The 15,742-nt window shown below is 52.2% G+C and overlaps 1 protein-coding gene across 1 annotated transcript; it reads right to left on the bottom strand.

Annotated features, from left to right (window-relative positions):
• Positions 1-11,556: 11,556 nt before the first annotated feature.
• Positions 11,557-12,719, bottom strand: LOC141737309 (olfactory receptor 14C36-like). Its single transcript, XM_074571988.1, has one exon. The coding sequence runs from the start codon at positions 12,717-12,719 to the stop codon at positions 12,051-12,053; it is 669 nt and encodes a 222-aa protein (XP_074428089.1). The 3' UTR covers positions 11,557-12,050.
• Positions 12,720-15,742: the final 3,023 nt, after the last annotated feature.

The raw sequence follows: 15,742 nt of genomic DNA, 5'->3' as shown, positions 1-15,742 counted from the left end.
GAGAAGGGCCTGGGCATTACGAGGGATGCAACTTTAGCCAGTGGTACGTGCGGACGGTGAACTGGACTAGCTGCACACAGGGCTGCATTAGGGGGCACACGGCCACCAAGACAAGGCATTTATCATCCCCCTTGACCCAGCACTGTTGTGGACACATCTGGTCTAGTGTGTCTGTGTGTGGGGCTCTCTGTTCTGAAGGAAGGAGGAGGAAGTGGAGAAGCTCCAAAGGACATTGGCCAGGATGGCGTTTGAGGCCTTTGTGGAGAAGCTGAGGGAGCTGGGCTTCTGTACCTTTTGAAGTGGAGGCCCAGGGCTCTCTAGCAGTAGCCTGCACCTGCTTGAAGGGTGGCTTCAGAGATCATGGAGCTTTTCTTGGTAGTAGGAAGAGAAGGAAACCTCAAGAATCTGCAGCTTGGAAGGTTTGGACTGCATGCGAGGAAAAAGAAATCTCACCCAAAGGGTTGCACTGTGGTGCAAGAGGTCACCCAGAGGGAGTGTGTATTAGCCCATGGCTTTGTGTTTCAAGGAACAGCCAGTGAGAGTGGAGAGACATCAGAAAAGATATGGAAATGCCGGGGCGAGAGCGATGTGGGAAAGCACGACGGGTGCCTGCAGCCTACAAGGAAAGAGGCACAGGCATGGGACAGTGATGGTCACTCTGCAGTAGAGGTGGCCTAGGGCTCTGGCCAGGCTAAAAAGCCCAACAGCACCAAGGTCTTTGTCCCCTTGTCTATGGCACTTGCCTCTGCCACCAAGGCCCACCAGAAGAAACTTTATTTTGAGGCTCTGGGCTTGGTTTCTGCTTCACGGTTGCATGGGGAAGGAGGGAGGTGTTGTACAGTCTCCCTACCCTTGGCCTTGCTCACCCTCACACCCCACTGCCCCCAGGAAGAGCCCTGAGCCACATCTGAGGGGCAGGATCTGCCTTCCCAGGGCCTGAGGGTCAGGTTTGGCCCTTCTGCTTCATCAAACAAAGCAACAGTTTTCTCCACATTACAGCCACCTGCACTGTGCCTTTGCCTTCCTGCTATCACAGCCTCCAGCTATCTCCTCTAACGAGTCCATGGGGAGACTTTGTCAGTAGTGGCCCTCAGTGGGGCCCATTAATGCTTCCAGGTACTTTGAGTTTTTCTTCTGACTTCTTGAACAGTTTTTTCAATCTTCTCTCAGTATCTGAGGTTCATGGACACAGAGCTAAATACGCCACGGGGCTCATTAAAGTACAGAAAGCCCTAACAAGCTATTTCTCTTCCTTTAATTTCCTTCAAGTCTTCAAGACATCTACAGTGAATTGGAGTTTTTTCATAGTGTAGTTACGAAGGAAGATTTCAAAGAGAACCTAATATTTCTTCTTCTTATTATTATTATTATTTTAAAGGGTTTTTTTTTAATTTACCTTTCAGTTTACAGAAGAGGTGATAGTAGTTTTCTGCAATTGATATTGACCCAGAGGGTCTCCTCAGGAGGTCTGGATGGCTAGGAAAAGCAGTCCCTTGAGGTGACATTGTATGGACATCCTTGCTCCTCACCCCCACAACCCCACCATCTCTGTCATTGGCCAACCAGGATTTACATCAGTTTCCTTCCATCAGACTTCTCCACTGATCTCTGCAGCTGGATGTTACAGCTCCATTGCACCAGCTCCTACCCGAGCTCCTTGGAGACCTGGCTGCGCCCAGGCACAGAAGGATTTTTCCCCTTTGCAAGCAAAGCAAAGTAAAGAATAATCATGTTTGAGAAACACTAAAACACCCTCTGCAGCCATATGCTAAGTACAAGCTGCCTCTAATGAGGTTGCTTTTCTACAAGGGATAATCTTATGAGAAATAGGTACAAACAGATAGGTATAAAGACTTAGTTCTTCTGAAAACTCTTTCTTAGGGGAACCTGCAAATTTGCAGACAGCTTAGAGCAAAGCAGCTTCTCCTCAGGCCCTGCATCATCAAACCTGCAGCTAGCGTATGCGATAGTGAGTGAAGAAATAGAAGATAAGCGGGTGAAGCGTATCCAGGGGAAGAAGGCCTTATTGTGGCTTGGCACACAGGTTGTCCTCAGGGTGGTGCCTATAATGTAGGCATAAACCACAGTAGTCAGGGTGAATGAGCTCAACAACACAGCAGAGGAGAGAGCAACGCTCCTGTTCCATAGTAGCTGGTGCCCACGCAGGCTGCTCTCAGCCAAGGATGATGCCGCAGAAGAAGGAGTCACTACTTTGGGCACAGAGGGTCTAATGGCATACGAGATGGTGGGGCTGAGCACAAGTAGAGTTATCATTCCCCAGCAGCTAAAGATGAGGATGGAGCACAACCAGGAGTTCATAAGGACAGCGCAGTATGAGGGGTTACAAATGACCCTGCAGCAAATGAAACGCATCACAATACAAAGGTTAAACTCATCTGTGCCCAGGAAGTCAGAACAGAAGGTCTAGGACTTGTAAGCAGCCCCAGAAGCACCTTAACCTCCAACATGGGACTGCCAAACACATTAGGGGTGATGACCAAAGTGAACCAACTATCCAAGAAGGACAAGGTGCTGAGGATGGGATACGTGGGGGCGTGTTATTGGTGGTGGAGCCAAATGATGGCAATGGTGACTGCATTCCCCATGACAGTGAGCAGATCAACCACCAGCAGCAGTGTGAAAAGGAGGATTTTCAACGCTTGAATGACTGAGACGGTCTTTAGAAGAGATATAGTAGAATTGTAAGGATCCATTTTGGTACCCGGTCCGTTGAAGGTGTGACAAGAGTAACTAATATCATGCTTGGGGAAATTCATCTTGTTACATTTGTCAGCCTTCCTTCCCTTTTGTCAGGCTTCCTCTTCCTTCTTGAAATGGGAGACCAGAATTGTGCTCTGTAGGGATTCTGCTTTTCTCTGTGTCTTCACCCAATGACATGAAAAGTACTGATCCAACCCACTTCTCTTCAGAAAAAGAAAATGCCTCTCCTGCCTGGCTGGTTTGCATGGGTATTCTGGACTGCCAGCTGGGAACTGATATTTCTGGCAAAAGCTGTGTGAATGATGTTCCATTTCTAACGGTGGTGTAGCTGGGCATCAAGCCTGTGCCGGTGTGCAACCAGAGCACTTAAGTCATTAATCCCCTGGCTGGTCCAGGGACTCTCCCATCTCATCATGCACATCCACGAGAGGAGAGACTGGTCTGAGGCAGTGGATTGACTTGAAACCAAGGGATTGAGCTCAGTCAACCCCCTTCAAAATTAACCACCTCCAAGATTAGCCAAAATGAGTCACCTTCAAAATTAACTGGTGGACTTGGCAGTGTTAGGTTAAGAGTTGGACTTGACGATCTAAGGGCCTTTTCCAGCCTAAAGGATTCTACGATTCTGTGATTATTTTGGAAGCATCTCTTCTACAGACGCACAGAGCCATTGCAATGGTCTCCTTCCAGTTTCCCTTTAAGCCTTCTCTTGACTAGGATGCCTACAGCACCATAATCTGTATGTTACTTGTAATACTGAAATTAAGGCACTCAGTTAAGTTCCTGGAGTTTGTAGTCACGGAAAACTCCTCTTGAGTCTAAAGGAAAACAAAATCAGCAACAAAGCTGTTTGGCAACAAAACAGGAAAAGAGAGCAAAGGGGAAAAAGGCACTGTGTAAGTGTAAACAGGTTTCCAGTCGGCAGGCTGCTCTGATGGAGCCCTGCACGAGCCTGTGCCCGGTTCTCATTAGAGCCTCTTCCCAACTGCCCTCTGTGCGGGTGCATTCTCCCATGGGAATGCAGTGAGCTTCAAGCTGGAACCATGGGTGAGTAGGTGGTCAGTGGCCAGCCCAGCCCACAGCACAACAGTAGGCTACGGGGTCTGTGTTCAGCAACAGGAGCAGGGCTGCAAACACCCTGCACTCCCATGCCTGGGTACCTGCCATGGGGAGACCATGAGGATCACGGCCCAGGCGCTGGAGAGAATTAGTGCCTAAGGCAGACCTGGGTCTCCTCCTAGAGAGACTGATGGGCTGGAGGAGGCTGACTGGCTCCCTCCCGCCCACTGGCAGCGCAAGACTCACGGGGTCCTGCTGACCATAGGCCTCGATGCTGCAAGAGTCGAGGAACTCATGGAGGAACAGTGTGGGGCAACTGGGCAAAACAGGCTCTAAGTCCTTGTCCGGCCTGGCTCTCCAGACTGTACCCGCACAGGCTGATCAGGATATACTTCTTCAGCTGCTGCCGCCATTGGGTGGGCACCAGTGAGAACCCACAGCTTCCTTCAGTCAGGGAAGCAGTCTCTGGAAGCAAGCGGTGCTGTAGAGGAAAAAGGTGGCCGAGGTGTCTGGGAGTCCCTCTCTGAACCCATGTGTGAAAGGAAGAACGTTCCTGTTTTTGACAGAAGAGTTCACCTGGAGTCAAAGTGTGGCTCAGATCTTAAGTAGAGCCAAGGGTAAGTGTGAAATGGAAGAGGATGATTTTTAAGGACCATTCCAACCACAGCCATTCTGGGATTCTGGAATTCGAGGATTAAAATAAACCACTCCTCAACTGTGTGCCAAGTACAGTCTGCCACCAATGAGGTTCACCTTCCACAAGGCAGAACCATGCAAGAAATCTTTTACACAGAAAGCAAACTAAAAAGTAACCACAATTAAAGAGTTGGCTACAGCCAGAATTAGACACATTACTGGAATATAGACAAGCTTTTGACTCCCTGAAGCTCAAAGCATCTTCTGGAATATTTGAGATGTGTCTAAGTGATCAAAGAGGAAGGGCAGGGCAAATCTAGAGAGCAATCGCATGTGCTTCTGTTCAGATGTGCTGCTGGAAAGGTGACTCCAGACATGGTCTATTTATTAAAGAGGTGTGGAAATATGTGAAAGATGAGGGAGATTAAATGCACAGCCTGATCGAGAGAGTACTGACGATGCAAACAGAGTGGAAGGTCAATAGCTCTCCTCTTCCTATTAATGCACACCCTGAAAACTCCATATTTTGATCTCATCAGAAAACAATTACATGATATTTAAATTATTTCAGTTATTTTGTGTTAGTTGATGAGATTGTGCTCATACACGTGCCAAAATGTCTCAGTTCTTTAGGCAGAGCTCCGCAGTCTGACCATCAGTGCCCAGCGGTACCTCCAGAGGACGCAGTGTCTCTGAAGCACATGCCTGGGACTGGCCGCTGTCACAGAGGACCTGCTGGAGAGCAGAGCCCCTCGGAAGCTGCAGCTGCAGCCTGGGCAGAGGCTCCCAGGGCACCCACATTGGCACCATGCGCCCGTGTCCCTCTAACTGCATCCCACCCCAATTTTATCATCTCTTACCTCTGCAAACAAATGCATTACAAAAAAATCCCCCAGACATCAGTATATTAAAACAAGAGAAATCCAAGCAAGGAGGATAACACCAACAAAATGTTTGAAGCTTCAAGTTGCAAGAGGACAAGCACAAACCAAGGCTGGGCAGAGAATGGCTCGAGAGCAGCCCAGAAAAGAACAGGTTGCCCAGAGGAGTTTTGGAGGCTCCATCCCTGGAGGTGTTCAAGACCAGGTTGGATGGGGCTTTGAGCAGATGAAGTGTGACACCTACAAACGCCCATTTCTCATGGAGGGTGCTGCCGAGAGCACCACCGGTTATTATTTGGTCACTGTCCGGCCAGAACTGAGCCATCTCCTTCCCGCTAATGCTACCAGGGGTGAAGGCGGTCAAGAAGAGAAGAGAGAGAATCCCAAAGCTCAAAAAGCTGCTGTGAAAAAGAGGAATTTTTTACTCCTGGTATCCCAGGGGTGACTGTGGAAGAAAAGTGTTATAGAAACTTTTGTCCTGTGTCTCTGGGTTCATCTCCATGTCTCCCCAGGGGTTCCACCCCAGAATCATAGAATCATAGGATTGGAAGGGACCTCTGGAGATCGTCTAGTCCAACTCCCCTGCCAGAGCAGGGTCACCCAGAGCAGGGTCATCCAGAGCAGGTTGCACAGGAACGCGTCCAGGCAGGTTTGGAAGGTCTCCAGAAATGGAGACTCCACCACCTCTCTGGGCAGCGTGTCCCAGTGCTCTGCCACCCTCAAAGTCAAGAAGTTCCTCCTTGTGTTTAGGGGAACTTCCTATGCTCAATTTATGCCCATTACCTCTTGTCCTGCCGCTGGGCACCACTGAAAAGAGCCTGGCCCCATCCTCCTGACACCCACCAAGTATTTATAAGTGTTGATAAGGTCCCCCATCAGTCGTCTTTTTTCCAGACTGAAAAGACCAAAATCCTTCAGCCTTTCTTCATAAGAGAGGTGTTCCAGTCCCCTCAGCATCTTGGTAGCCCTTTGCTGTCCCCTCTCCAGCAGTTCCCTGTCCGTCTTGAACCGGGGAGCCCAGAACTGGACACAGTGCTCCAGGTGCAGCCTCACCAAGGCAGAGTAGAGGGGGAGGATGACCTCCCTCCACCTTCTGGCCACACTCCTCTTGATGCATCCCAGGGTGGCATTGGCCTTCTTGGCCACCAGGGCACATTGCTGGCTCATGGTCATCCTGTTGTCCACCAGGACTCCCAGGTCTCTTTCCACAGAGCTGCTCTCCAGCAGGTCAGCCCCCAACCTGTCCTGGTGCATGGGGTTATTCCTCCCCAGGTGCAGCACCCTACACTTGCCCTGGTTGAATTTCATAAGGTTCCTCTTTGCCCAGATCTCCAGCCTGTCCAGGTCTCTCTGGATGGCGGCACAGCCTTCCGGTGTGTCAGCCACCCCCACCAGCTTTGTGTCATCAGCAAACTTGCTGAGGGTGCACTCTATCCCCTCATCCAGGTCATTGATGAATATGTTGAAGAGGACTGGGCCCAGTACTGACCCCTGGGGAACACCACTCCTCACTGACCTCCAACTAGACCCTGTGCCCCTAATCACGACCCTCTGAGCTCTGTCTTTCAACCAGTTATCTATCCACCTTTCTGTCCATTCATCTAACCCACTCTTCTTAAGCTTCTCTATGAGGATGCTGTGGGAAACCATGTCGAATGCCTTGCAGAAGTCAAGGTAGACCACATCTGCCACCCTCCCCTCATCTATCCATCCAGTCATGCCATCATAGTGGGCTATCAGATTAGTCAGATATGATCTCCCCTTGGTGAATCCATCTTGAGTAATTCTGATAGCTGTCCTGGAGGTTTGGCAGCTCCGCCTGAAAACGGCTGCCAATCTTGAGGCACCTGAAATTGTAAGGAAGAGGAGGTGAGGAAGGCAAGTTGGGAACAGATACAGCATGATCAGGAGACACCTAGGAAGAAGAGAAATGTGAGGAGCTGCACTAAATAAGTTACGTCTTTCCCAGCAAAGCATGACTAGCTCTCCTCTAACAACTCTCACAGTCCCTTCCCAGCACCACCAGCATCACCGTGCTGCGCCAAGAGTTCTTTTGTGCCCCATTGGGCAAGAAAGTTTGTCCTTCTCTCAAAACCTGACCAAACTGGCGAGGATCACTCCCAGAGCAGCAGCGAGCTGCAAGAGCTGCGCTACTAAGCAAAAAGTGCATCGGAACGTTGTGTAGAACATGGGAGGCCGGCAACGCTCTTTATGACATAAGCACAGACAGTGCTTCGTTGGGCATTTTGTTGCGTTTCTGGCCAAAACGGGGGTATCCTCTGGCCAAAAGAAACCCACTGTTGACCTCAGCAGAATTGGCCAAATGAGAGGGAGAAAGTCAATGCCAACTGCGAGGGGCCTGCACAGCCCAGTTGCTGCACCAGCCTCCCACTTACTCCCCATCTGTGGTTCCCTCATCCCCATTTTTCCCAGCATTTGCTCTTATTCTGACTGCTGGGCCGCAACTCATGGCTGAATGCAGATTTTAGTGCTATCCTTCATCAGACAAAACCCAAAGTCCCCGGCCGTTCTGCCTGAAATATAGAAAAAAAAATGCTCAAGATAAAAATCATTCTGCTGAGACTATCCTTTAGCCTTCCTTGCCATCCTCATTCTCGTACACTACTAACTATTCCCTTGGGATTTCCAGGCTCCCCAAAATCCCCTGGAGTTAAGAGGATTTCTTCACGCACGAGAAATTCCCCATCCCAAGGGCTACCGGTCCCCTGGGCCCGACGCACGAGGCAGTAGCAACCCCTCAGGACAGGGCCCGACCTGTGGGAAAGCACATCATCAATGAACCCCAAACTTGGGAGATATTTAGTCCCCAAAGCAGCTGCAGCACATTGCTCAGTGAGGCGAGCTGCCATGACTGCCCTCAATGAAAATCTTTTGGGTGTGAGCTCCAGAGACCCATCTCTAACAGCGAGAAGTTCATTTGGGTGGACTCTTGGTCTCCCTTCCCTCCCACTGGCAACGAGACACCAATTATTTCCACTTGAGCGAGTGGTTCCCATTCTGCAGTTTTGGATTATTGCTGACCTGTGCACGAGCCCTGATATCCATCATCGAATTTAAAGTTAACCACGGCTCAGTAGGTAATCAAGCTTTACGTACTGTCTCTGTCACTAAGGATGGTTGTGGATAGTTGCTGAGTAGTTGTTAAGGAGAGAATCAAGGGGAATTGTTCAAAGGAACATCTGCAGCCTCATTATTTGTTATACCTGGCACACTAACAACTTCAATGAACATCTAATCAAGATGTTTCTACAAACAATGCCAATTTGGCAGTGGAAAATAAAGTCCAGGTGTCCTTTGGGGATTCACAACCGCTGCAGAGCCGGAGGCGGATGGCCCTGCTGTCCCTGTCACAGGACTCCAACTGACAGCAATTACCAAGGCCCTTTGGGAAGACTGCGCTGGGTGTCACCTTCTCTGAAGAGGACCTGCTGCTTCCCTCTGGCTGCCATTAGCAGCAGAGCCCTCTGGTTCTCCACCCCACACTTTGCCCCCTTGGACGCAGGAGGGACCGTTTTTCAGCTGCTGCTTTAACAGCTGCCTTTGCTGTGCTCCTTTTCTGTCTCTCTTCCTACCGCATCCGTCAGGATGGGCTTCTTCTCATTCCAGATGGAGCCCAAAGCCTCAGAGTACACTGCCACCCCTACTTACCCACCCTAGAATAAGGTAAAGAAATAACAGTTAGCAAATAGGAACTCTACCCACAGTGCGTATCTGGCCAGCCTATAAAGGTGTAACAGCTCATCCTAAAGCTCCGAAGGCATAGACCAGCCATCACTTTGATCCCATATCTACCTCCTGTATGATCTGTCCTGAAGGTCAAATCATCGTTACCTTTGGAAGAGGATGGAAGTTGAGGAGAAGTGGGCAGTAAACGATGAATGTTTGGAAAAAAGCAGCCAAGCAAGTGGCAAAGGAAGCAGCCGAGTGTTCCCAGGGCCAGCTCAGCCCAAGGAGCTTTGGCTGGTGTGCTCTTGAGGATGCCAAACCCTGGCCAGGTGAGCTCACAAGCAGTGGGTGGGTGCTGCATCACTGCCCCTTTGTGACAGGGGCCACCCCCAGACACACGGGGACACACTGTGGCCCCTCAGCCACCACAGCGGGGGCACCTCCTGCAGCCACCAGCCGGCAGCTGTTGGGCTGCCCCAGGCACTGCTGGCCAAGGGCTGCTCATCTGCCCACAGAGCTCCCGCCTCTGCCTGGAGCCGCACCAGCCCCAGGAATAAAAACCTGCCCAGGGCTGTCAGCGAGCCCCTTCACAGCTTTGGCTGGCACAGTCGGGGGGGTGAGGACTTCTTTTCCACTCTTCCCTGGTGCAGTACTGCATCCGTGAGACTCCTGCAGCAAAGCACCTCATGTCTAAAAAGGTCATTTCCAATGAATTTAACCTACCCCCAAGATACAGCCACAGGCTGACTCTGAACTAGTGCTAGCAAAGAACCACATTGAGCAACTGCACTGGGTGCACCTTGGGTGGCTGCCAGGCCCCCACCCAGCTGCTCTCCCACCCTCCAGATCCAATAGCCATTTGTGGGTGGCTTTTTAGCATCTCATTTTACGCCACGACCTGCCTGGAGGGCAGTGAGTGTTGCTTCTGCCCCAACGAGGCAGCTGGTTGCTATTCCTGCCCCCCTTGAGCTCGCCAGTTGGGCCCCTGCACCGCCTGCGTCCTCCAGTTTTCCCCACTCTTGCTCGGGGCACTGAGTTCCTCCTGCTCAGCTCAGGACAGGGAGTTTTCCTCCTGCTCCACTTGGGGAGGCTTTCTTCTTTATATCCTTCCCTTGGAGCATCCAGTGTGGCCTCAGCCTTGCTTGGGTGGCTTCTTTTTATCGTGTCCCCCTCAGGACAGATGGTTTTTCCCCTCTCTTGCCTGGGGAGGCTCCATTTGCCCCTGCCCTACACCAGGTGCTGGATTTACTCCTGCCCTGATCAAGGTGGCTCTTTGTGCCTCTGCTGAAATCGGGGTGACTCGCTTTGCTCCTGCCCCGCTTGGGCCATTTAATTTTTTCCCTCTCCGGCTCAGGGCATCTCCTTCTGCCCCTGCCCCTGCCCCGCTCGCAGAGGCCATTAATGTCCCAGCCACAGCAGGACCACTAGGGCTCCAGCGCCATTTCATGAAGAAGCTCCAGCTTCATGATGAAGAGGGTGTTCCCAACCACAGTCACAGGGCAGGTCATGAGTGAGAAGAGGACGAGAATTTTTCTGAAGGCTGAGGACATCTCGTACTAAAGGCATTTGCTTCTCTGTTAGGTGCTTAAAAATATCGTGAAGGACGTTCAGAGAGGTGAAACATGGAAAGTGTGTGCCTCTCACTGCATTCCTACTCCCTAGACGTGCTCTGTGCTCTGTGAGAGGTGAGAAATGCCATCTTCTAGAGGGCAATGCCGCTCACGCCTGCAGAACCCTTTCGGACTGCACAGGGGAGATGCTCCACAGAGGTGCTTCTGTCACACCGTGTAATCAAAGGGACAGGCCATGAAGAGAGGGGAGGGTGAGGTAGCACACAGGCTGTTCCTGGAGACACACCCAGCACTGTCAGGGCTCTGGCAGGGCTGCTCAGAGACACGAGTCCTTCCCTGGCACGGGCAGAGGCCCTGCAGCAGACTCCATGGCCTCCTGTTGCCACTCCCAGAGGCCGGCAGCACCTCAGCCCCGCGCTGTGTCTCCCTGCTCGGCACCTCTCTGAGATGCCCCACGGCGTGAGGAATGGACACAGGGACCTGGGGTCAAGGAAGCCCATCCCAGTGCTGCATTCAGGGGGTTTCCCAGGGGACGTTACTCTCCGATGAAGGGACACGGCCTGTCCCACAGCACTTTCGGGCATTTCTAAGAACAGCTGCTGGTGTTTGTGCTCTCTCGGGTTCATGTCCCCACATGCACACGGTGTGCATGCCGAAATCTCCTCTGAACCATGCAAACAGGGACTTCTGACCTCGTTATTCGGTGTCTCTCCACAGGCAGACAAACATCCTCTCTGGGTTTGCGTAGGCGTCCAGTTCTGCAAATGGTGGTTTCAGGTGTCTGTTCTGTGACGATTGCCCTGGGACAGCTTCCCCGGGGTGTCCAGCAAACAAAGGCACAGACCAGACCCCGCTCTGCTGGTCCTTCAGTTCTGTCCCTGGAGGTGTGGCTGTGCAAGGACACTGTTGTGTGTGCCCTCACCCTGCACACGCACACTCTTTACCTCTTTACTGGGCATCCCTCACCAGGGCACGTTTGAAGGAACGCTCTTGACAGCAACTGTGGAAGAAGACCTGATCCTTCCTGCGCTGCCCTGAGCAGATCCCCTTTCATGGTGGAAACTCTGTTATGCAGACGAGCTTTTTCTCAGAGGTGCCCATTGCTTCTCCTTGCCTGTGATCACAGAGCTGCTACACAGCAGCACCATGACCAAGCTGCCAGAGCACTCAGGCCTTAGATCAACACAGGGGCTCAGAAGGCGAGTGTGGAAGTGAAAATAGAGCAGCCCCGCAAAGAACAAGTGCTGGTGCTCTGCAAGTACTGGGATTCTTTCCCCTCCTCCTCGGCGCTCAGGCTCTACCCCTGCAGCTCCAGAAAAGGCCTGAGAAGAAGGATTTTGGGCATGACTCTGTGAGTCTCAGAAATTTGGATAGATAGGTAGTAAAAAAAAAAATCTCAAATAATGACATTTATTTGAGGACCAAAGTATATAATTTAAAAAAAAAAAAAGGCAAGAAAAGCCAAAACCCTCAACCAAACCTAATACACAGTTACCTAACCCCTAACCAAACCTACAGAAGACGGGCTTGGCGTATAATGAATTACATTATGAGTGATTTGCAGGAGACAGTTTATTGCTGCAGAAAATAACCTGGTCATTAATTTCCAGAGGGCATCCTTGAGCTCCTGGTTCCTCATGCTGTAGATGAGGGGGTTCACGGCTGGAGGCACCACGGAGTACAGCACAGCCACCACCACATCCAGGGATGGGGAGGAGATGGAGGGGGGCTTGAGGTAGGCAAACACGGCAGTGCTGACAAACAGGGAGACCACAGACAGGTGAGGGAGGCACGTGGAAAAGGCTTTGTGCTGTCCCTGCTCAGAGGGGATCCTCAGCACGGCCCTGAAGATCTGCACATAGGACAGCACGATGAACACAAAACAACCAAAGCCTAAACAGACACTAACCACAACAAGTCCAACTTCCCTGAGGGAGTCTGAGTGTGAGCAGGAGAGCTTGAGGATCTGGGGGATTTCACAGAAGAACTGGTCCAGGGCATTGCCCTGGCAGAGGGGCAGGGAAAATGTATTGGCCGTGTGCAGCAGAGCATGGAGAAACCCACTGCCCCAGGCAGCTGCTGCCATGTGGACACAAGCTCTGCTGCCCAGGAGGGTCCCGTAGTGCAGGGGTTTGCAGATGGCAACGTAGCGGTCATAGGCCATGACGGTGAGAAGGGAAAACTCTGCTGCAGCACTGAATAAGAAAGAAAAAACCTGTGCAGCACATCCCCAGTAGGAGATGGCCCTGGTGTCCCAAAGGGAACTGGCCATGGATTTGGGGACAGTGGTGGAGATGGAGCCCAGGTCAAGAACAGAGAGGTTGAGGAGGAAGAAGTACATGGGGGTGTGGAGGCGGTGGTCACAGGCGATGGTGGTGATGATGAGGCCGTTGGCCAGGAGGGCAGCCAGGTAGATGCCCAGGAAGAGCCCGAAGTGCAAGAGCTGCAGCTCCCGTGTGTCTGCAAACGCCAGGAGGAGGAACTGGGTGATGGAGCTGCTGTTGGACATTTGCTCTGTCTTAGCATGGGGGCCTTGTCCAAAGGAGGAAAAAAACAGAAAAAAAATTAGGACAAAAAATAGCAAAGACAGTCTCCTTTTCTGTGTGTTTTTGATTTTCTACCATCACGTCCGGTAACTGTTCTTTTTAGGGCAAGAAATCCTCATTTTTATGACTGAAAATGTGGAAAATGTGGAGTCTTAAGACAGGACAGGACACAGGGCTCTAATCTCTGTTGTTTAGTGCAAAGCCAGGAGAGCTGCCGTGTCCATCAGTCTTTTTTCTATCTGCCCTGCGCTTCTGCTTGTGCTGCCTTGAAGATGACTTCACACACAAATTCCTCTTAAAAAACAAACCCAAACAAATAACTGAACTCATATGGGAACAGCGGAGCACTGTTTGAACGGACAAATATACAAATTCTTCTCTTTCCCAAACCAGAGTTAGAGCTGTGATGGAGAGAGCAGGACACAACCCCTCACAGAGACAATCAAAGGACTCTGCGAGGAGAGTGCCCGACCCCCAGGGAAAGGCTCAGCCCTCCCTAGGATCCCACAGGAGAGCTCTGCCTTTCTGGGGGCAGCTGGCAAGCCCAGCAGGACAGGCAAAGCAGAGAGTCTGGGGTCCAAGAAATGAGATGTTCTGAGGAGAGAGTCAGCTCATTGCCCAGCAGAGAATGCCCAGAAGATGTCTCCAGTGAAGGACCAACAGAGAGATGCCTGAACGCCCCCTCCCCAGTGCGTGTTGGCAGTTTCCCCCAGCCCTTGCCCATGTCTCTGCTGCCTGGAGCTGCCCCTGCCAGGAGCTGCTGCTCTGTGCCCACGTCTCCTCCCTGTCCCTGCTCCCACAGCCCATCCCACCCGCTGGGGGCTCAGCTCTGCCCTGCAGACCCCTCCTGGCAGCAGGGCACTGCCCAGGGCCATCTCCCTCTTTGTGGCTCCTCAGGAGGAGAGGAGAGAAAGCCTGATGCTGGAAGCAAAGGTGCTGCTGGTGCTGTGTGTAGGGAGAGGAGGGGCTGAAGGCACTTTGTGAGCTTTCTGGCAGATCTGCTGATCCCTCAGTGGAACAGTGACAGCTCCTTTCCCTCAGGAGACAGCTGAGAGCACAGACCCTGCAATGTCTTCATCTTCCAGGCAGCCCCTGCCTTGTCTTTCCTCTGGAAATGCTGCCTCTGCCAGTGCTCTGGGGGAGATCTGCAGCTGTGGGCAGCCCTGACCCACACAGCACACACTCGAAAAAGAGCCAAAGGACCCTGCCCTGAGGGGAGTCTCTCCTTTTCCCCACAGCTTCTCCCCACAGACGCTCGGGGGGGAACTCCTTGGGCAGGCTGAGAGCTGACCCTGGCAAGCAGCAGAGTCCCTGCCCCGGCACACAGAGCCCTGGGCTGCAGGGACCCTGCTCTCAAGGACAGCCCTGGGCACCCCTGCCTGCACACCCACCTGTCTTCAAAACCCTGCCACAGTCCCTCGCAGAAGGCAGCCCTCCTTCACTGTCGCTGCCATGGTGCAGCAGGGCATCCCTGCTCGGAAGCACGGCCTCCTTCTCCACACCAGAGAAGCCAGGAGAGAACGAGCTCAGAACTCTCCTCCCACTCCCAGCTGCCTTTATCCTCTCTGTGCCTGGCTCCTCTCGGGTGCCTGCAGGCAGTGCCCTCAGCCCTGCTGCGCTTGGCAGAGGAGCTGCTCCTGGGCAGAGCTGTCTCTCTGCAGCGCTGCCCGCTTGCCATCAGCTCCCTCCATGCCAGGAGCCCAGCCCAGCTCAGCAGCAGAGGACCAGCCCAAGGCAGCCCTTTCTCTGCCCCCTCGGGGCTCCCTCCAGGTGTCCCTGGGGCTCCAGGGGAACCTGCTGGGAAACAGGATGAAGTCACCACTGATGTTCCCTCCCTCAGCTGGGCAGAGACACTTCTTTCCTGCAGTTGCATTTCTCAATTAGACAGATATAAGTCCAAGAATACCTTTTTTCTTTCATTCTTTAATAGGACACTCAGACAGTGCTGGGGAAGAATCTGCTTTAACTGTTCTGAGAAAAGCGATTCAGCCAAGTCAATGGAGGGTCCTCATCCTGGGCTTGGAGGCCTCTGGGCTAGAAGAGGAGCATGCCACAAACCCAGGTGGAGGTGGGATTCCTCTTGTCTCACTTCAGATGTGCCCCAAATAGGCTCCTGTATGTGAGCTCCTTGTCTCAGCTCCCTTGCTAAGGAATGGAGATGGAGGGCAGGAGTCAGATGTGCTGACACAGACACCTGGGGACACATTTGGTGCCAGAGGTGACCAAGATGCATGCTGGTCACCGCAAGCTCTAATGCAGCAGTTCATAGAGACAGGGCAGTATCTGGGGGCATCTTCTTGGAGGCTGGTCAGAAAATATTTTGGCCAACTTCGATGAGAGGAGACGACCACACATAGGACAAGTGAACCTGTAACTCTTCCTTATGTCCAGGGCAGCCCATGGAGGGACTCAGCTGACCAAACGGAGTCATGTGGCACAGGGAAAGACAAGTCTCTCTCATTGTGGTAATTGTCTTATGTGCCTAACTTTATTCAGGGCAGCTGAATCTTACTTAATTGACACATTCAGGCCTGTGGTGCTGTGGGAGGTGCCAGGGCTCTCCAGCACAACTGCACGCAGCTGACATGGACAGCACAGGTCCTGTACAGGAGCCCCGACCCCATCCAGACCAGCTGTGGGA

Source organism: Larus michahellis, unplaced genomic scaffold, assembly GCF_964199755.1.
Source record: "Larus michahellis unplaced genomic scaffold, bLarMic1.1 SCAFFOLD_34, whole genome shotgun sequence".
In the NCBI taxonomy this organism is placed as follows: Eukaryota; Metazoa; Chordata; class Aves; order Charadriiformes; family Laridae; genus Larus; species Larus michahellis.
Note: the sequence above shows the minus strand (reverse complement) of the source record. Positions and strands in the feature narration are given on the sequence as shown.

Coding starts and splice junctions, on each gene's coding strand:
- LOC141737309 (XM_074571988.1), bottom strand. CDS start 12,719: ATGGCCTATGACCGCTACGTTGCCATCTGCAAACCCCTGCACTACGGG.